At 35.6% G+C, this 21,746-nt stretch overlaps 1 protein-coding gene across 2 annotated transcripts; it reads right to left on the bottom strand.

Moving 5' to 3' along the window:
- Nucleotides 1-477: 477 nt before the first annotated feature.
- LOC144974456 (chitin deacetylase 7-like) lies at nt 478-20,510 on the bottom strand. 2 transcript variants are annotated; one of them, XM_078917333.1, is made up of 11 exons: nt 20,211-20,479; nt 19,155-19,632; nt 16,099-16,316; nt 12,811-13,038; nt 8,899-9,086; nt 8,222-8,325; nt 7,243-7,425; nt 5,145-5,292; nt 4,113-4,219; nt 2,749-2,893; nt 478-964 (listed from the first exon to the last, which is right to left on the bottom strand). In XM_078917333.1, exons 2-11 carry the CDS (start codon nt 19,382-19,384, stop codon nt 860-862), a joined length of 1,656 nt encoding a protein of 551 aa, XP_078773459.1. In that variant the 5' UTR covers nt 19,385-19,632; nt 20,211-20,479; the 3' UTR covers nt 478-859. The 2 variants fall into 2 exon arrangements, with proteins under 2 accessions (XP_078773459.1, XP_078773460.1); XM_078917334.1 differs by lacking the exon at nt 12,811-13,038 and having other exon boundaries at nt 20,211-20,510.
- Between the last annotated feature and the right edge of the window lie 1,236 nt (nt 20,511-21,746).

The following is a 21,746-nucleotide window of genomic DNA, read 5'->3' as shown; positions in this document are numbered from 1 at the left end:
TCAGAGTCCTGGCTGGGAGGGAAACGGTCAAATGCATAGTTATTGTTTTGAGAGATGATATTTTTTTCCTTGTAAATCATCTCTCTGTTATGTATTATTATCTTTGTTATTTTTAATGTAAAATGTAAGCATTTGAGTGTGTTCCTCTTTGTTGGATTTTGTGCTTGTGTCCGGAGAGACTTATAGGTGATCTCAAACTAAGTACATTGGTGGTATGCTCTTGGAATCTACATCTGATCCCTATTTGTTCCCAGTTCCCCTTTGTCTTACTTTCTCTTGTGTGCTTTAATTGTAATTCTAGAACTTTTTACTATCCCAATATCTTCCTTTTTACTGGCGCTGATATAACCTAAATGTGTTGCATGCGCCGTAAAACCCTTAAAAACAAAACAACATTCACTACACCATTCCAAAAGGAGTGCGATATTAATTTTTCAAACGTAAAAGAATTTTTAAAAAGGGAAACACATGAGAACGTTTGCAATTATTATCACTTTTGTTTAATTCAATTGAAATGAACACCGTTTTATAAGTCTTCGGATTAATGGCACACTCGTCATTGTGTTCGATTAGATAAGAGAATAGTGGTACAAACAGAAGACACGTATTGGTCAGTTTTATTATAGGCTGTCAAAGTTGGACAATTACAGAAGACATTAGAAAGAAACAGGAGGCAGAAGAAATGTGGTTGCTGAGAAGGATGTTAAGAATCTAATGGACAGATAAGAAAACTAATGAAGAAGTATTAGAGCAACCTGAAACTAAAAGATTACTAATTCGTACAATAAGAAAAAGTCAAATGCAATTTTAGGGCACCTAAATCAACATAGTATGTTTAGCTGGTGTTGGCATCTCCATGTTATTTCTTGCTCCATGACATGTAATCGGCTCCCCCCTTACAACTCCAGGGTTCAAAGTTGTGGATGCTGCTCAGAGGTGTTGGCTTTCTCATCCATTCTATTACCTGATGATATAGTAAAGACATTTTTAAAAAAATGTAGTTTGGAGATTTCTCGTCTACAATTTTCCGATTTGTCACATTTCAAACTGTGTTATAGTTTATTATTTACACATTTTACAGATAACAAAAATATAAATGCATAGAATGATATAAACATTACCGTATATCTGTGTTATAATTGGATTCAATAGTCTGATGTCACGTCGCCCAGCAACGGCGGCCATTGTGATTCTAAACAAAGAAAATCTGTACTTTTTATTCTTCATGCTGGCTAGAACTTTTCATATATCATGTGATCAGAATGTGTAAAAGTCAAAACATGATCAGATTTATAATGTTTTTTTTTTTTCTCCTCTGGATACGCTTTTATGGAGAAATATTTCATAAGGGCGTCCGCCATTGTTCCTATAGTTTAGAGCCAGTTACTAAGTTACCATGCGTCATTACGAGGGAAGTGACGTTACGACTGTTGAAGCGTATTATAAGAACGGTTTGTTTGTATAATCGTCACATGATTAGGACGGTTTACCATATAGCTGATGTGCGCTTGAGTGAGAAACTCACAACATTGCCATCCGGAAATATAACAGACCAACACACAAAACTATGTGTAACTGTGAACGTTTATAGTCTGGTTAATACAGTTTATTGAGAATTACTCATAAACATGGATGACAAAAAACATTAACAAAGACCTGAGTGGCGTCTACTTCGTTCTATCTATAGATAGTTCGAAGATGACGTCACACAGGTCTTTGTTATTGTTTTTTGCCATCCACGTTTATGAGTAATGCTCACTGAACTGTATTAACCTGACTATAAACGGTCATGGATACACACAGTTTTGTGTGTTGGTCCGTTATACTTCCGGATGGCAATGTTATGAGCTTCTTAGCCAAGCGCATACTATCTATAGACATGTTCTATGCCTTTTCAGTTGAATGGTTCACCATCTTTACTAAGCATTTTAAAATTTTGTTTTGCCAAAATTCTTAATTAATTATGTTTAAGGTAAGAGGAAGAACATGGCACAAATATTTATCAATATCAATATTCAAAGAATTGATCTCACACAGAGGACACGTGTGGATTTTCTTGTTCACATAAAACATTTTTAAAAACACAAGGGAATTAACTCGTCCACATAAATGGCACAAGGAACGATACAACTTGTTACACGAATGAAGTCACAACTGTCATGACGACACTTCACTCGTAATGACGCATAGTAACTTAGCAACTGGCTCTAAACTATAGAAACAATGGCGGACGCCCTTATGAAATATTTCTCTGACGAGCATAAAAGTGTATCCAGAGGAGATAAACATTATAAGTATGATCATGTTTTATACATTCTGATCACATGACATATGAAAAGTTCTAGCCAGCATGAAGAATAAAAAGTACCGATTTTCTTTGTTTAGAACCACACTGCTAGCCGTTGCTGGGCGACGTGACATCAGACTACTGAATCCAATTAACTCGTCCACTTAAATGACACAAGGAACGATACAACTTGTTACACGAATGAAGTGCACAAGGTAATGAACGCAGTTCAAATGAGAATGTTGCAAGAGTTGCAAGCTGTGTAGGTACAACTTATGATGAGAATAAATCTTATTTTACAGGATAAAAACATTCTTATAAAAGAAACCGATTTCATGGATCAATGGAGAGGATAAATAAAAAAAAGAGGATTTGAGAATGTCTTAATATTCAACAAATGTGTACGAGAGAGAGAGAGAGAGAGAGAGAGAGAGAGAGAGAGAGAGAGGGGGGGGGGGTACCTGAGATGGGCTGACAATGTACACGTCATCAAGAGTAAGTAGGTAATCAATAAATCTGTCTAAACCATCAAGGTTGTGTTCCGACTCAAACCACCGAGCATGCACAAAGAGGCCCAGTGGAGCTCTGTTGCTGTTGTAGTAACGCCTGCAGAAGTCGAAAAAATACACCAAATAAATGCATAACACTAATCTTTCATTCACCCTCCATGTCTATTTCTTTCATGGAATACATTTTAATGTCACATATCTACATAATATCAAAGCTTTTTAAGCATTCTGATATTTCTCGTGTATTTTAAAAATATACTGTAACCAAATTTGACAATAGATAACATGAGCTTGGCTAAGAAGCTCACAACATTGCCATCCGGAAGTATAACGGACCAACACGTAAAACTATGTGTAACCTTAAACGTTAATACAGTTTAGTGATAATTACTCAGAAACACGGATGGCAAAAAAAACCCCAAAAAACAATAACCAAGACCTGAGTGACGCCAACTTCATTTTATCTATAGATAGTATGCGCTTGGCTAAGAAGCTCATAACATTGCCATCCGGAAGTATAACGGACCAACACACAAAACTGTGTGTAACCATGATCGTTTATAGTCAGGTTAGTACAGTTCAATGAGCATTACTCATAAACGCGGATGGCAAAAAAAAAAACAAATAACAAAGACCTGAGTGACGTCATCTTCGAACTATCTATAGAGACCTGCAAGTTTATTTTAATCAGTTAGCTTCAGTACTCAAGTAAGACACGTATTTAAAATTTTGTCCAGGAAACTCGTCCTTTAACTCACTCAATCCTAGAGATTTTTGCTACTTTTCAAGATTTGAAAAAGTGTATTAAAATTGAGCATGTACATAGATGGTTTTATTCAACTATCATTAACATGTAAAAACTAAAAACATTAGCTTTGATACTATGCCTATAATTTGTCTAAGAAAAATGTAATAAATAGGCATGGAGTAAAAGTAACTCGGGTAAACTACGGATGTAGTCGTTGTTAGGGTTGAGTGAGTTAAATGTCGATCGATTTAAATGGTCCTCATCTTGTCAAAAAGAGTTTTAGCCAAGATGATGGTCAGTTTAAATCGATCGATATTTGAAGGACGAGTTTTCAGGCAAAATTTATAAATACGTGTCTTTTCCAGAGTACGACAGGGGAAGAATGTATATATACGTTTCTAGAACTAGAAGAGTGACAACAATAATTTGATAGAAGAAAAACAAAGCATTTATTTCAACTTTAAATTCATTTTCTCTGCATCTGATTCACCCCGACATAATATCATGTCGAGGCGATGGGTCACATTTGACTGGACTGCAATAAAAACAAATTTCTCTAACTTCTCACCTAAAGTTCGACTTGAGATATTCCAGTGTTTCCTCGTCATCTCCAGTACTGGTACAACCGTCTGCCATAGAACACGCATGGCCGTCTAAGCCATACCATCTTTGAACCTGTGTCAATTGATAATAAGCAATGGAAATAAGAAATAATTATTATAACTTTTATCTAAAGTTTTTTGGGGGGGGGTTTGGTTTTTTTTTTTTTTTTTTTGTTTTTTTTTTGTTGTTGTTTTTTTTTTTTTTTTTTTTTGTTTTGTTTTTTTTTTTTTTTTTTTTTTTTGGGGGGGAGGGACTTTTTAAATTAAAAATAATAAATATAAATGCTCTAATTATATTACTATATTTATTTCTCCTGGAGGGAGAAAGTTCATTTGTTACTACCATCTCAATACGGTACTATGTCCGGGTTATTTAAATTCTGGAGAATGAATTGCATGCCAAAAATATTAAACTTGGATTCAGTTGATAAGTCTTGTTTAGGATAATTACTAAAAATTTCTTACAGTAACAAAAACAAAAAATGTCAATTTCAGGCCATTTTATATAATATTATTTTTTGGACGTCTGGTTTAACCAGATGCAATACCGTTTTTAGACAACTCGTCACATTTGACACGATTTTAGGGGAGCATTAAAAAAAAAATTAATGTTGATAATATTGAGTAATTCTACACTACTTTATTGCAGTCTACCATGATTTTCCGTTTCTCTGCCAGCCGGCTACAGAGGTCATTGACATGTTATGACTAATTTTATCTCTAATAAACCTCATCATTTTCATTTTTCATGATATCTACAAGAGCTATAAGTATAAGTGTTGTTAGAGCTATCTGACGAAAAAAAAATGTTAACTCCTCTTTCACGCATGGTATATTTTCCTGCATGTTAAGTGTTGCTGTTCTCTTGAGACCCCCTGAAAACGGTTTAAGCACAAGTGGGAGTTGCTTTTTATAAAACCTTAATTTTTTTTTCATATTCTATAAACAAACTTTTAAAAAAATTCAAAACAAATAAACAAACACTAACTAACACTCACCGGTATCTCCCACATGCCTGGGTATTGTTTCTTTGGGCAAGACCCATACTGACAGTACTTTCGACCGGGCAGGTAGTCCAGGGTGAATGGCCAGGCTGGGTCCTCACCGTTTTCAAACTGGTTCCCAGTGAACATGGAAGAATCGAAGCTGAAATTACAGTTCGATAAAGATAGGATTGCGTCTTGGTTTGGTTTTGTTTTTGTTTTATTGGTTTGTTTTTTTTTTTTCTTTTTTTTTTCTTGTTTTTTAAAGTAAATGTTGCTGCTCAAAGCTCGAAGAAATAGATAATAATGTGAAATTGAATGTAAGCTTCAATTTAATTACAAAAACATATCAAATGAACGTTTCGGGTTTCCCCTTATCAACAAAACAGGATAAATGAAACACCACAGATAAATGAGATAATGTGGTAGTGGCGTAGTTAAGATGAATAAACCATTATTCATCTTCAAAGACACATTTTACGGTTTTCAATCGCATTGTCATCGCTTATGATATTTTAAATTGGTTCCGAGTAAACATGGATGAATCGAACCATTTCAATAGAAACAGGATTGCGTGCTTAAAGAGCAGATTTTTGTTTTTCGATATTTTCAACACTCATCTCCAAAGTAGTTTCGAGCCAATAATATTTGTGACCAGTCGTCTCAAAACGGTATTGTGTCGGGATGGACCAGATGATAAAAAGTCAAATTAAAGTCAATCTGTTAAAAAATATGAAATCTTGGATTTTAGCACGCTAAAATACCAGATTCATCCTCCTCAATAAAACATACAAACTCAACCCAAATCTAATAATTTTGGTTCTAAAGTCAATTTTTATCACTTTAATCATTCCGACTTAATACCGCTTTGAGGCGATGGGTCACATTTGATAAATCCAAGCAGAAATACTTTGATAACATTTTATATCATGTTATGAATTTGTATTTGCTGAGCGCGTTTTCACGATTTTTGAATATTATGGTCATTTAAAAACAGCTAAGAATTTATATAGAGCAATCCCCACTAATAAATGTGCTCAAAGCGACTCACAATGGTCATGGTGCCTGTAAATTAATACTTGCTTACTTAGCCTTTGGGCTCCCCCTAAAAGCATAGGCAGTCAACTGTCTTCCTCAATCTGCTCTGGGCCATCTTCTCCATTTCACCCCAGCTCATTCCAAACTTCTTGAGCTTCTTCAATAGTTTTTTTTTTCTTTCTTCCGACCGGGACAATCTTGTTAATGGCCATGTACTCATTGCGCACACGAGTTCGACTAGAGACTGCAAGTAAAGGACCTTTTCCATGGACTCAACCTTGTGCCTCCCTGATTTGGGCTCGAACATGAAACCTACCGGTCCAAAAGCGTGTGTCATGCCACTAGACCACAACTTTGCATCGCCCAGGGCTGGATTAGAACCTAAGACAATGGCTAAAGTCCTACAACTAGACCACAACGCCATACTCATTACCATCTTCAAAGTGGCCCCACCCTCCAGTATACAGCGATAAATCGAATCTGTAAAAAACTGAATTACGAGGAATCCGGGAATTTATTTTGGAATTGCATTGGTCCAGCGGATTTAACTGTCTTGTTACCAATAGTTTTCGAACTGGTTTTTACTGAATGTTGATTAGTCGACGCTATAATAGGCAATATTGGATATTTTAGCTCTGATATAGCACTGATATTTAGTATGTTTGTGTCTTTTCAAATACTATACCCGCATTCCTTCTTCATCTGGCTCCCAGTGATTATTTATTTATCGTAGAAAGAGGTTTTTATTCTGTCATTGCATTTAAATGGCGTAATTTAATAGTCTTCAGTTAGTTGTGTGTCCCAGTCTTCAAACTGGTTCCAAGCAAACATGGATGAAACACCTCCACCACCACCACCACCACCACCACCACCACCACCACCACCACCACCACCACCACCATCATCATCATCATCATCATCACCATCCTCCTCCTCCTCCTCCTCCTCCTCCTTCTGATAATCATCATCATCATCATCATCATCATCATCATCATCATCATCCTTCTCCTCCTCCTCCTTCTGATCATCATCATCCTCATCATCATCATCATCATCAACAACAACAACAACTCACCTAAATTTGGAGTCATACAAAGCACTATACATCCTGTCAGATCCAAGCTCCAGGAATGGAACCCTGAACCCCTTGATGACATCGGCTGGTATCCCTGACTTCGTCACTAAATTGTTCCTCTGTCCAACAGCCTCGTCAATATATTCGTTATAAGAGGCGTTTGCCCACCAGTTGTGTGGAAATCTGGAAATGGAAATACACGAAATATTTTTGCGAACTTCTAGTGTATTGGCACGTTATATCCGGATGTTGTGAGTATTTTACCTAAGCACATAGCATCAATACTCCTTCGTGGAATGCCTTGCGACGGCTCGTGGAGGGGCATTTTAAAAAATCACACCAACATAATACATTGCATGATGCAACATGCAATGTATTATGTTGGTGTGATTTTTTAAAATGCCCCCCCCCCCCCCCCCCCCACGAGCCGTCGCAAGGAATTCCATGAAGGAGTATTGATGCTATGTGCTTAGGTAAAATACTCACAACATCTGGATATAACGTGCCAACACACAAAATTGTGTGCAGTTTTTGAACGTTCCAAAATCTCTCTTTATCTATCTCCTGACCACTTCATCAATCTATTTTCTCGGCTATGTGGTCTTGTGGTATGACACTCACTCGCTTTCGGATCGGAAAGTCCTGGGTTCGAGCCTCGCTAGGCGCATAGTTGAGTCCTTGGAAAAGACTCTTTACTCACATTCTCTCACCGTACTCAGGTGTAAAACGAGTACCTGGCCGTTAACAGCGTTGTCTCTGTCCGAAAAAAATATAATATCGCCTAACAGGCTCATGTCGCGTCCTACATGTTAAGTGTTGCTGTTGGCCAGGGACCCCTTGTAAAGCGTTTTGAGCACGTTTAGTGGATATTGCGCTATATAAATTCTCAATTTATTTTATTTTCTCTTTTATCCTCGTCTACTTTCTCTTCTCCTCATTATACTATTTTGCCACATACAGATACACAGATCTCACATACCTGTGAGATACCGAGTGACTTGCAATTTCCATGCCCAAGGCGTACAAAGGATATACCAAATCATAGACAGTTCCGCTTCCTGAGACAAACAAACAGCCTTTTACCTATCATAGCAGAAGAGAGGAAGGAATAATAATAATAATAATAATAATAATAATAATAATAATAATAATATAATAATAATAATAATAATAATAATAAAATAATAATAATATAATAATAATAATAATAATAATAAAGAAAAATATATTATATGTATGCTACCGTGTTAGTCTGATATTATATTAAATGGATTAGTAAATAAAAATTGAGTTTAAAGTCAGAGCAATAAAAAGCACTCACTTAATTGTGACTCGTCACTTTAAGATGTTGTTTAGTCTTTGTGGACAAGATGCCAAAAGGTACTTTAGAATTAATGAATTGACTATAATTTCACCTTGTTTGACCTCTGTGTGACCCCCGAAAGGTCAGATTCAAGTTCCAATCGGACAAAAATGTTATTTTGTGTCTGCTTATCTGGCTTATGGAGAAAGTTAAACTTTTACACGAATCCGAAACGCGAAGGGCATCGGGGACCCTACTATAATATCGTGCGGCTATGTGTTCTAATGGTATGTCTCTCGCCTTCGGATCGGAAGTACCAGGGTGTATCACTATCGACACAAAAAAGTACTGACCGGGCATCCGTTGGGATTATAACGCCCAGGTCTGAACAATCTCTGGTAGAAACCGTAGTTGGCAGGCGACACCTCGTCATCAAAGGTAATCATCACCATCTGTGGGGTTGACGATCGGGGAATGCCGTTTGGAATGGAGGTCCCGGCACAGAAACAAGACGGAGGGTGGCATTTGGACGGCTTGCATTCTGGGATTGAGTAAAAAAAAAAAAGAAGAATATTATACATAGCTTACTAGAAGAAAAAAGTGAGGGATTGTTGGTTTTTTTTTTTTTGATTTTGCTTTGTTTTTGTTTTTTGTTTGTTATTATTTTTTTTTTGGGGGGGGGGTTGTTTGCTTTGTTTTTGTTTTATTTATTTATTTTATTTATTTTTGAGTGGCTGTACAACTCCTATTATGATTGTTGTATTTCTTCAATCTATTATTAATATCTTTCTGACATATTCATCTCATATTCAACATTTACTTTACTCGCTCTAACACATCACTTATACTCATCAACTGCATCCATCTTCTACACCACTCACTTCTCATTCACTCCCCCCTCCTCACTTCTTCCCTTCTCTACTTCATTATCTTCTTCTTCTTCTTCTTCTCTCTTCTTCTTCTTCTTTCTTCTTCTTCTTCTCTTCTCTTCTTCTCTTCTTCTTCTTCTTCTCTTCTTCTTCTTCTTCTCTTTTCTTCTTCTTCTTTTCTTCTTCTTCTTCTCTTCTTTCTTCTCTTCTTCTTTCTTCTTCTCTTCTTCTTCTTCTTCTTCTTCTTCTTTCTTCTTCTTTCTTCTTCTTCTTCTTCTTCTTCTTCTTCTCTCTCTTCTTCTTCTTCTTCTTCTTCTTCTTCTTCTCTTCTTCTCTTCTTCTTCTTCTTCTTCTTCTTCTTCTTCTTCTTCTTCTTCTTCTTCTTCTTCTTCTTCTTCTTCTTCTTCTTCTTCTTCTCTTCTTCTTCTTCTTCTTCTTCTTCTCTTTCTTCTTCTTCTTCTTCTTCTTCTTCTTCTTCTTCTTCTTCTTCTCTTCTTCTTCTTCTTCTTCTTCTTCTTCTTCTTCTTCTTCTTCTTCTTCTTCTTCTCTCTTCTTCTTCTTCTTCTTCTTCTTCTTCTTCTTCTTCTTCTTCTTCTCTTCTTCTTCTTCTTCTTCTCTTCTTCTTCTTCTTCTTCTTCTTCTTCTTCTTTCTTCTCTCTCTTCTTCTTCTTCTTCTCTTCTTCTTCTTCTTCTTCTTCTTCTTCTTCTTCTTCTTCTTCTTCTTCTCTTCTTCTTCTTTCTTCTTTTCTTCTTCTTTCTTCTTCTTCTTCTTCTTCTTCTTCTTCTTCTTCTTCTTCTTCTTCTTCTTCTTCTTCTTCTTCTTTTCTTCTTCTTCTTCTTCTTCTTTTCTTCTTCTTCTTCTTCTTCTTCTTCTTCTTCTTCTTTCTTCTCTTTTTCTTCTTCTTCTTCTTCTTCTTCTTCTTCTTCTTCTTCTTCTTCTTCTTCTTCTTCTTCTTCTTCTTCTTCTTCTTCTTTCTTCTTCTTCTTCTCTTCTTCTTCTTCTTCTTCTTCTTCTTCTTCTTCTTCTTCTTCTTCTTCTTCTTCTTCTCTTCTCTCTTCTTCTTCTTCTTCTTCTTCTTCTTCTTCTTCTTCTTCTTCTTCTTCTTCTTCTTCTTCTTCTTTTTCCCTTCTTCTTCTTCTTCTCTTCTTCTTCTTCTTCTTCTTCTTCTTCTCTCTTCTTCTTCTTCTTCTTCCTTCTTCTTCTTCTTCTTCTTTCTTCTTCTTCTTCTTTTCTTCTTCTTCTTCTTCTTCTTCTTTCTTCTTCTTCTTCTTCTTCTTCTTCTTCTTCTTCTTCTTCTTCTTCTTCTTCTTCTTCTTCTCTCTTCTTCTTTCTTCTTCTTCTTCTTCTTCTTCTTCTTCTTCTTCTTCTTCTTCTTTCTTCTTCTTCTCTTCTTCTTCTTCTTCTTCTTCTTCTTCTTCTTCTTCTCTTTTCTTCTTCTTCTTCTTCTTCTTCTTCTTCTTCTTCTTCTTCTTCTTCTTCTTCTTCTTCTTCTTCTTCTTCTTCTTCTTCTTCTTCGTTTTCCCTCATACTGTCTTCTAGTTGGTGAAGGAACGCCGTTGTCTTCCTCGGCTCTGTCAGTGGCCAATACAATTTGGTCTACAGATGTGTGGTCTCAGACCAAAAACTCTCTCTTGCTGTTGTATAGATAGTATGCGCTTGGCTAAGAAACTCAAAACATTGCCATCCGGAAGAGTAACGGACCAACACATAAAACCCTGTGTAACCTTGAACGCTTTTAGTCTGGTTGGTACAGTTTAGTGAGAATTACTCATAAATATGGATGGCAAAAACAATGACAATGACTTGAGTGACGTCATCTTCGTTCTATCTATACTTTGGCCAGGTCTGGAGAGAGTTCGAAGTTGACGTCACTCAGGTCTTTGTTATTGTTTTTTTTTTTGCCATCCGCGTTTATGAGTACTTCTCACTAATCAGTAATAACCAGACTATAAAGGTTCTTGGTTACACATAGTTTTGTGTGTTGGTCCGTTATACTTCCGGATGGCAATGTTATGAGCTTCTTAGCCAAGCGCATACTATCTATACAGTGAGCGTCTTCTTCTCCTTCACCAAGATCACACATAACTGTTTCTCCCTACTTTGATGATACCACAGTGACTAGCAATCCATTGAAGTCCAACTTCTTTTGCTCTTTATTTGATTTAGTTTCATTAGTTCTGCACTTACATGATTTAGTACTGTTTGCATTGGGTGAGGGCGTAGCTATCGTTAACATATAGATAGTTCGAAGATGACGTCACTCAGGAATTCTTTATTGTTTTTTGCCATCCACTTTTATGAGTAATGCTCACTGAACTGTATTAAACCGACTATAAACGTTCATTGATACACACAGTTTTGTGTGTTGGTCCGTTATAGTTCTGGATGGCAATGCTATGAGCTTCTTAGCCAAGCGCATACTATCTATAGATAGTATGCAGATGACGTCACTCAGGCCTTTGTTATTGTTTTTGCCATCCGCGTTTGTGAGTTGTTCTCACTAAACTGTATTAACCAGACTATAAAAGTTCATGGTTACACAGAGTTTGTGTGTTGGTCCGTTATACTTCCGGATTGCAATGTTGTGAACTCCTTGGCCAAGCGCATTCTATCTATAGCCTGACACAAGAACCCTCTAGGACTGGCATTTTGACGTCATTTTTTAGGTTTGTGTAGCGTCCAGTGAGTTGTCATTAGTAGAGCTCATGGAAACAAGTTATTTCATTGGTTGAACTATTGAATACAACTCACGATTTGTTTTCTTTTGTGGCAAAAGACTGGCATTTTGACGTCAATTTTTTGGTCAGTGTCAGGCCATAACTTTACGATGGCTTCGGTGAGGGCCATTTTAACTGATCGATATTTTAAGCACGAGTTTTCTGGCAATTTTGTTTTAAATAACTGGTTAAGAGCGCGTCCATTATAGATAGAACGAAGATGACTTCACTCAGGTCTTTGTTATTGTTTTTCTTGTCATCCGCGTTGATGAGTATTTCTCACTAGTCTGTATCAATAAAGACTATAAACGTTCAAGGTTACACAGTTTTGTGTGTTGGTCCGTTATCCTTCCGGGTGGTAATGTTGTGAATTTCTTAGGCAAGCGCATTCTATCTATAGATAGTGTGCGCTTGCCTAAAAAAACTCACCACAATAACATTTATTAACCCATATGCAAAATTTGGTTAAAAGCGTGAATTACAAGAATGAATAATTGTTATATAAGTTTCACATTTTCACATAAGTTTATAAAGTAATATTTTGTAAATAAAAGCTTATCTATAATGTTAATATACAAAAAATATATCATATACAATGCAATATGCGAGTATATTATAAATATTTGTAGATATAGTTAAAAAAGTAAATTAAATATGAATTCTATGACACTCACTTACCTCCATCAGTCCACGACACCTTAGACGATTTTATCGTCTTGACCTCTTCATTTTTCACCTTAACGCTTTGGCTGCTGCCACCGCTTTTCTTCTTCTTGTCGGAGACGTGGAAAACGTGACTCGGTATCTTGATCTTCGCGAGATCTTTGAATAGAATGACCTTCGTTCCAGAAGGTCGCCACCACGATTTACCGGAAGAAGCTGCTTCTCGTATCCAGGATGGGGAATCTATGTGGGAATATTGCAAAATTATTCATTTTGCCATGCATGTTTAATGAGTGGGGAATATTTTGTGTTTGCCGTGTGAAATCGCAAGAGCAGGAGATAAGATTTTAAGCCATAGATCTACATATTTTTTAGAGATAATGGTTTTCATAATGATAATCAATGCGCTTAAGAAAAAGGAAAAGAACATGCAAAATAAATGGGACATGCAAATTCTACAATTGAAATTTTGCGTTTGAGGCGACGTGTACATATTTGCAGGTCTGACATCCGAACTAAATTTTGGGCCTAGCTTAACATTGTAGTATTGGGCAATATTCTGCGTCATTTTAAAAAAAGATTTCCACTACAACAACGAGCCCATAATGAATAGGATTATCAGACCTGTACATAAGTGCACTTCGGTTTGAGGGGAAAAGATCATAGAAAGTATGGCCTATTAATAAAATAAAAAAAATAAAAAAATTATGCCTTTTCCGCCACGACATCATAAGACATCGTCGCCTAGGCATTCCACGAAGGAATATAGATAACTCATCAAACAAGATGTCTGATGTCAACAGGAATCATCCATGTTGTCCAAGTGAGCAAATTGGGGGTTAATAGTCTTGCTCAAGGAAAAAAACGAAAGTGCCTGAAGCGGGGCTCGAACCCGGATCCTTCCGGGTCACAGTGCAATGCCTTAACCACTTGGCCACTTCGCCGAGTTATTTGTTCAGACAATTTTGTGACTGAAGATGTCAATATGGAGTGCAATGTGAAGTAAATTGAGGTTTAAGTCAAAGTGAGAAAATTAAAGTTTTTTAAAAAAGTTCAAGTAAGAAAACTGGATCCCCTCATTTAGAACATTTACGCATAGGTATTGATTTAAATATTATAAATTAATCATAAAATCACAACTTAAGCATAAAATTCAATATTATAAAAAACAAAAGTTCGCACCGTTCTATCTAATACAGTTTCGAAACTATTGCTCACAGTTTTGTATTTGAAGAGCGAAAAAAAAGGTGCAAAATGTATTAGTTTAGTGATGAGTTTTGAGAGTTTTGTGAGTGAAGTCTCCGAGACGATTAAAACCCAATGAGTTTGGGGAAAACACCTGAACTGGAATTAATGATTGAAAGAAAAACAAACAGACAAATAAGTAGACTAGAATAAAAATAAAAACACAAACGAACCAAGCCATACTATAATGATTTTGTTTCAACCCTCTCCTTACCACCTATTGGAAAATCGTCATATTTGTTACGATGCATCCGTCTTTTTTCTCATCCAGATTTTATTTCTTTTTTCTATAGCTATAAAAACTTGACATTCTGTAATAGAGCCCAAATTGTCGAACAATATCATGTATAGAATGTGCTTGTTGCTTTTCTGTTTGAGTAAGAAATGTCTGTTTTTGTGTTGGGTGGGTGTGAAGTTTTGGGGAAAATTCTGAAAATGGCTGGTAAGGAGAGGGTTAAAAAGGCTTCCTGTGTATTAAAATCAACGTTGTGATTTTATGCGAAAACAATTAATGAGTTTTTTGAGCCATGATTATCGTAGCAATCCTTAGTAATAAAAATATGTTTATGTTGAGCCATCGTTTGAGTGGCCGTCAAACCATAATATGTTACAGTGAATGACATAATCAGTCGGATGGTGAAAAGGTTTGAACTGAGATATTGCCAAGTTTAGTTAGAAGGTCAATTTTGATCCAAAATTATGAGTTCTTGTCATAAATGGTTAAATCAACCCTTGTTGTTCATCTTCGGGAAATATCAAAGCTTACTTTCACTTATAAATATTTTTACAGCTAGTCAAGTTGAAATAGTATGAAATTTGAGAAAAGTTGTTGGATACCCTTCCCATACACCTGACCATAACTTCATGAAAAATCACCCGATTTACTTCAAATAAAGATTAAAATGCTCTGGTGAGCATATTCTTTCAGAAAATGCAAAAAAAAAAATTGCAAATCCAAAAGCTTCACCTTCTGACTGATTATGTCATGCACTAACACATATAGGGGGTTCTAAATGTACAAATTCATTGAAAAAATGCTGGCTCGGAATGGTAGTTTGCATTCATGATCTCATTTGCCTCATAATGGATCGAGTGAGAATGAGAGTGAGTGTGTGTGTGTGTGTGTGTGTGTGTGAGAGAGAGAGAGAGAGAGAGAGAGAGAGAGGAAATTATGTTGGTATGTGCTAAATCTTATCTATTGATATCAATAGAAATTATATTGATATCAATGTTAAGATAAGATAGATGAGTAAACGATATTGATAATCATAATATTATTATAAGTAAATGGAAGCAAAGGATAGTGAAATCGATATTTCAGATATTAAAATCTCGATACCAATATTGATACATATACCAAGATAAGTAAATGATATTGGTATCGATATTGATATACATTGATAAGTAATATAATATTGATTGCATTGTCATATGGATAGACGAGTAAATGATAAGATTATTATTGATAATATTTATGAAAGTTTACATGTAATTGATATCGATATTGATATAAACATATTATTTATATAGTATTGATATTAGGTCAAATATTGATGAACGTTTAATATGTTACAGTGAATGACAAAATCAGTCGGATGGTGAACAGGTTTGAACTGAGATATTGCCAAGCTTAGTTAGAAGGTCAATTTTTATCAAAAATGAGTTCTTGGCATAAATGATTAAATCAACCATTTTTGTACATCTTCGGGAAATATCAAAGCTTAATTTCACTTCTAAATATTTTTTACAGCTAGTCAAGTTGAAATTTGAGAAAAGTTGCTGGATACCGTTCTCATACAAGTGACCATCCGACCGTCATGAAAAACCACCCGATTTACTACAAATACAGCTCTGGGGAGCAAATTCTTTCAGAAAATGAAAAAAATTACAAATCCAAAATTTTCACCTTCCGGCTGATTATGTCATGCACTGACACATATGTAGTTAAGTAAATAGGTGTGATATTATCAGTATATTGATATACATGGATAAATAAAGACAATTCATATTCATACTTGCGGATTACGTATGGAATGTAACAACATTGAGTATACTCACGGCCCTCGACTACATAATTCGACCAGTCATCCTTCGTGTTCATCATTCCAAAACTCTGGCTTTGCATATGAGATTCGTTATCGCCATCGCTATCATCATCGTCATTGTTGTCGTCGTTGTCATCAACATAATCATCATCATCATCATTGTGATCGTCGCCGTTTTCATTAAATGAACAGTCCGCGGTCTCCGGCCAGTCACAAGCTTGCATCCTCACACTGGAACACAGGTCTCAAAATGGTAATACGTGTCAGTTCATGACATAATCAGTCGGAAGGTGAAAATTATGGATTTGCCTTTTTTGCATTTTCTGAAAGAATATGCTCCCCGGAGCATTTTAATCCTTATTTGAAGTAAATTGGGTGATTTTTCATGAAGTTATGGTCATATCTATGAGAAAGGTATCCAGCAACTTTTCTCAAATTTCATACTTTCTAAACTTGGCTAACTGTAAAAAAATATTTAGAAGTGAAATTAAGCTTTGATATTTCCCGATGATGTACATAAAGCGTTGATTTAATCATTTATGACAAGAACTCAATTTGGATAAAAATTTACCTTCTAACGAAACTTGGCAATATCTCAGTTCAAACCTTTTCACCATCCGACTGATTATGTCATTCACTGTAACATATTCCGAACTGATATTGATGGAAATACGAAATTTTGAATTGGTGCCTTGTTTATTCATGAAAATGCATTAAGTCTCAGCAATAGATAAAATAAATAAAATTCACTTTATTCATCCCATTGGGGAAATTTGTCTCTAGTGTCTAATCCAAGGGAGAAAAAGTAATGATTTTCTTTGTTTAGAACCAAGATGGCCGCCGTTGCCGGGCGGCGTGACACAGACTACTGAATCCAATTACGCTCGGTTATCAGACCCGCGAATACGGTCACATCGAGTAAACCTCATAAACCGCCCGGTATACGCTATAATATTAAATATGTGATCAATCGTCTCAAAGCAGTTCGGATCGGAAGGACCAGGGTTCGAGTCCTACTCTGAGCGGCACATAGTTGAGTACTTGGAAAAGGCTCTTTACTCACATTCTCTCACCGTACTCAGGTGTAAAATGAGAACCTGATAGTAAATAACGTTGTCTCTGTCTGAAATTAAATTTGTAATATGTATCACCCTTCATGTTGAATGTTGTTGTTGGTAAATTACCCAGTTTATAGCACTTTGAGCACGTTTACTGGATATTGCCCTCTATAAATGCGCAAGCTCGTTTTAAGACAAGATAAGATCAAATTTGTGAATGAAATTAGTCTAAAAGGCTTGAATGGGAAAAAACCCGATGTGTACATAAATTCAGGTCTGACATCCTTATGGGCCTAGTTTAACATTGTTGTAATGGACAATATTTTGCGTCATTTTTTTTTTTTTTTTGAGATTTCCATTACAAAGTGAGCCCACAAGGAATTGGGTTACCAGACCTGCAAATAAGTGCACGTCGGAAAAACCTGATCAGTTTTTTTTTCATCTCCAAAGGACTTTAAGTTAGTAATTGTTGTCCTTTTTGACCGTAACTCTCTCCTTACCGACCGTGTTCAAATTTGTTACTGAAATGGATTCAATAGTCTGATATCACGTCGCCCAGCAACGGCGGCCATCGTGATTCTAAACAAAGAAAATCGGTACTTTTTATTCTTCATGCTGGCTAGAACTTTTCATATATCTTGTGATCAGAATGTGTAAAAGTCAAAACATGATCAAATTTATAATGTTTTTTTTTTCCTCTGGATACGCTTTTATGCTCGTCGGAGAAATATTTCATAAGGGCGTCCGCCATTGTTCCGATAGTTTAGAGCCAGTTACTAAGTTACCATACGCCATTACGAGGGAAGTGACGATACGACTGTTGAAGCGTATTGTCACAGCAACACAAACAGTAAATTGTTTATTTCAAGTTTAAAAGCAATGATGACATGTTAGATATACACATTGCTGAGCAACAAAAAAGCCTTACAATTTTTTCTCCCAAATGTTGTGATTTATAAGACAATTCTGAATAAGAAAACTTTTGTTTGTATCGTAACAAATTTGGCGATTTTCTTTCAGTTGGTGAGGAGAGGGTTAAATACAATTTTGTTAATAGGTCATGTCCACATAATACCTAATTGAAGCTATAAGTCATATGTAACCCACCACCTCAATCTAGTATTGTGTCCTGATAAACCAGATGCCGAAAAGTGAATCTAAACTCAGAATTAAAAGATCAGAAATATGTAATTTTAGTTTCTAGCACTTAAAAAAAACCCAACTAAATACATTATATCCAAAGAAACATTGATGTATAAACTTTTCTAATGTTTCATTTTTTTAAAAAAAGCATTAACTCAATTTCAAGCATCTAATGCATTGCGACTCAATGGGTCACATATGACGTCATAATATCTCTCTTTAACTTTAATTCTCTCCTTACCGACTAAATTCAGGATTATCTCTTCCCCCCCCCCCCAAACGTCATTCCTACTCAACATAATAATTTATTATTTTTTTTAACTCAATCTCAGAAGGAATAAATACAGACTATTCAATCTTTACAACACGACATTAAATGCTCATAACAAGAACCAAAAAAAACCAAAACAAACAAAACAACAAAAAAAAAACAAACAAATAAACATAAATAAGTGAAGTACAAAATAAATCTGAATGAGAAAAATGTTGGTTGTATCGAAATGAATGGGACAATTTTCCTGTAGGTGGTAAGAAAAGGGTTTAAATATACAACAACAAAAACTAATAATAATAATAAAATGTTGTTAAAAAGAAAACAGAAAAGAAAACAAACAAAAAACAAAAAAAAAAAACAACAGAACCCCCCCAAAAAAAAAAAACAACAACAAAAAAACAAAACAAATTATGTTAGTCGTATCACATTGAATAGAACAATTTTCCTGTAGGTGAAAAGAAAGGGTTTAAATATACAACAAAAAGTAATAACAATAACATTTTGTTTAAAACAAACAAATAAACAAACAGACAAAGAAACAAACAAACAAATAAACGAGAAAAAAAATCCATCAACAACAATAAAAGCACTGACCTGAAGTGTAAATTAGTAGGGCAGGTAAAGGTGTAATACATGCCATCGAGACATCTGTGGAATACTGACGGGTCCTCGGAATCACAGTAAAAACTTTCGTGCTCACAAGCCGCAGCACCCCGCTTCTGGATTGATTTTGCGCTGCTCATCCTCGCACGTGCTAGTAGAAGCAGAACTGTTATTAATAGCAATGATAATATAAGCGAGGAAACTGGTAGGTGGTTCATCATTGTAAGTTTTGAGTTGAGGTCTTGTTTGTCGTCGACGGTGATGATGGCAAATTGGAAAAAATGTTATCTTAAATAGTCTTGGGCTTTTTTTTCAGGGGTGTAGTTTTTTTTTATTATGTTGGATTCGATTCGTGAGATCTGATAATCTCTCCTATTTTTGTTGTAAACTTTTTGAAGTTTTGCTCCGCTTTAGAAAACTTGATTCAAAGGATGGGAGAAAATTGGAGAAGAGAAGGGGATGATTGTGGCTGAAAAACAACAGAATTTTGATCGAGGAATTACAACAGCTGTTTTACATTTTAAAGTTAGGTCGTGAGTACTTCTAACTGAAAGCATTTATGGGCTCAATTATACATTAGTCATAAAAATTAGTAGGATATCAGTTTAGAGTCAATTCTTCTCTCGACGTTTAATGTTAAAGTTATCTTGCTTACAATTATATCCCAAACTGCAAGTTTTGACTTGCATCGTTTATTCTTAAATTCTTATTGTGCGGCTATATGGTCTCGTGGTATGACACTCGCTTTCGGATCGGAAGGTCATAGGTTCGAGCCTCGCGCTCGGCGCATAGTTGAGTCCTTGGAAAAAGGCTTTTTACTCACATTCTCTCACCATACTCAGGTGTAAAATAAGTACCTGGCCTTTAACAGAGTTGTCTTTGTCCGAAAAATTGCAATATCGTCTAACAGGCGGCATGTCCCGTCCTACATGTTAAATGTTGCTGTTGACCAGGGACCCCTTTTAGAGCGCTTTGAGCACATTTAGTGGATATTGCGCTATATAAAGCTCAATTTATTCTTAAATCCTCATTGTATTACTAACTTACCTAGCAAATTATTATTATTATCAATAATATTTCAAATTTCAAAGCACCACCAAAATTAAAAATAAAGCGCGACCTGCGAATCCGATTTCATACAACAAAATGATTTCCAGAATTCCCCAATGCACAAGCTGAAAACCTATCCAAAAATAATCCAGACAAATGAATTTTAAACAACCTTTCTTTTCCCCCCTCCCTGTTTTCGACAATTTCAACAGAATAATTAAACAAATTTGTTTCCCCTGTTGTTATCCCTGTTTGTCCTTTCGTCTGTGTGCGTGTGTTTGAAGACGATGGGAGTGCGAACGTGGTTCAAATTGTTCTCCAACTCACGTTGATTGATGTTTGAGTTCGGATGTCTGTAATGTTTGTCAGGATTTTGGGCTTCGAGCAAATCTCTGGGCAATGAATACTCTCTAGCTTGTTGCGTGGAATTCAGTGACCCACTTGATTCTTGTAAGGTGATAGATTGAAAAATCATTAATCAGATATCGAGGCGAGATGGTAAAGACAGTTTCTTAAAAGTTTTAATTGACATTGATACAATAGCTTCAAATTAAAAAGATTTTTAAAAACAGAATAAAAAAGAAAAACAACAACCCCCCCCCCCCCAAAAAAAAAAAAAAAAAAAAAAAAACAAACAAAAAAAAAGAAAACAAAAACAAAACAAAACAAAACTAAACCAAGAACAAACAAAAAAACCCGACAAGCAAATAAACAACAACAAAAAAGGGGTCCCAGGTTTGAGAGGTTTTGCCATTATGAGACTTATCTAAATCGTTCGGTATTTGAAGGACGAGTTTTCTGGCCAAACTTATAAACACCTGTCTTCCCAGTGTACGACAATTAACTGGTTAGAAATTCAGAAATACGAAAATTTAGTTTTTCGCTCTTTTTAGGAAACTATAATCTTTCTCAAATTTAAAACAAATAGTTAACATATATTTGACTATAAATCACATTTTCTAAATCACCAAGATATAATATAATACCGTTTTGGAGCGATGGGTCACATACAGTAGTTAATCAGCAATATTAGATAAACTTAAACGTCTGATATCAACAAGATTCATCTGTATTGTCAAGAGAGAAAATGGTGATTCCAATCTTTGCTCAAGGAAAGATCAGAATTGACAGAAATGAGACGCAATCTTTTATAAAGTGATATCTATCTTATCTTATCTTACCGATGTTCCATGTCGGACACGACGTTGGAGATCATGGTTCGCCAGCTCTCTCTCTCTCTCTCATCTGCGAGTTTCGCACATTGATTTATGGGGCTTCCTACGTACGCTGCGACATTTCCAAGCCAGCTTGTCCTTCTTCGTCCTCGACCACGCTTGCCTTCTATCTTTCCTCTGCAATGGTCTTCTGTAGTGAGTCGTGCCTTCTGATGTGGCCGAAATATCGGGTTATCCTCTTTTTAATATTTGAAATGATCGTTGTTGATGTTATTTCTAAAGTTTGGAGTACTTGATGATTTGTTTTCTTTTCCTTTTCTATCTAACTAAAGCAATTGAATGAATCATTGCAACTTAC

This window comes from Berghia stephanieae, chromosome 6, assembly GCF_034508935.2.
Source record: "Berghia stephanieae isolate SIO BIC M18660-M18661 chromosome 6, UCSD_Bste_1.3, whole genome shotgun sequence".
NCBI classification, from domain to species: domain Eukaryota; kingdom Metazoa; phylum Mollusca; class Gastropoda; order Nudibranchia; family Aeolidiidae; genus Berghia; species Berghia stephanieae.
Note: the sequence above shows the minus strand (reverse complement) of the source record. Positions and strands in the feature narration are given on the sequence as shown.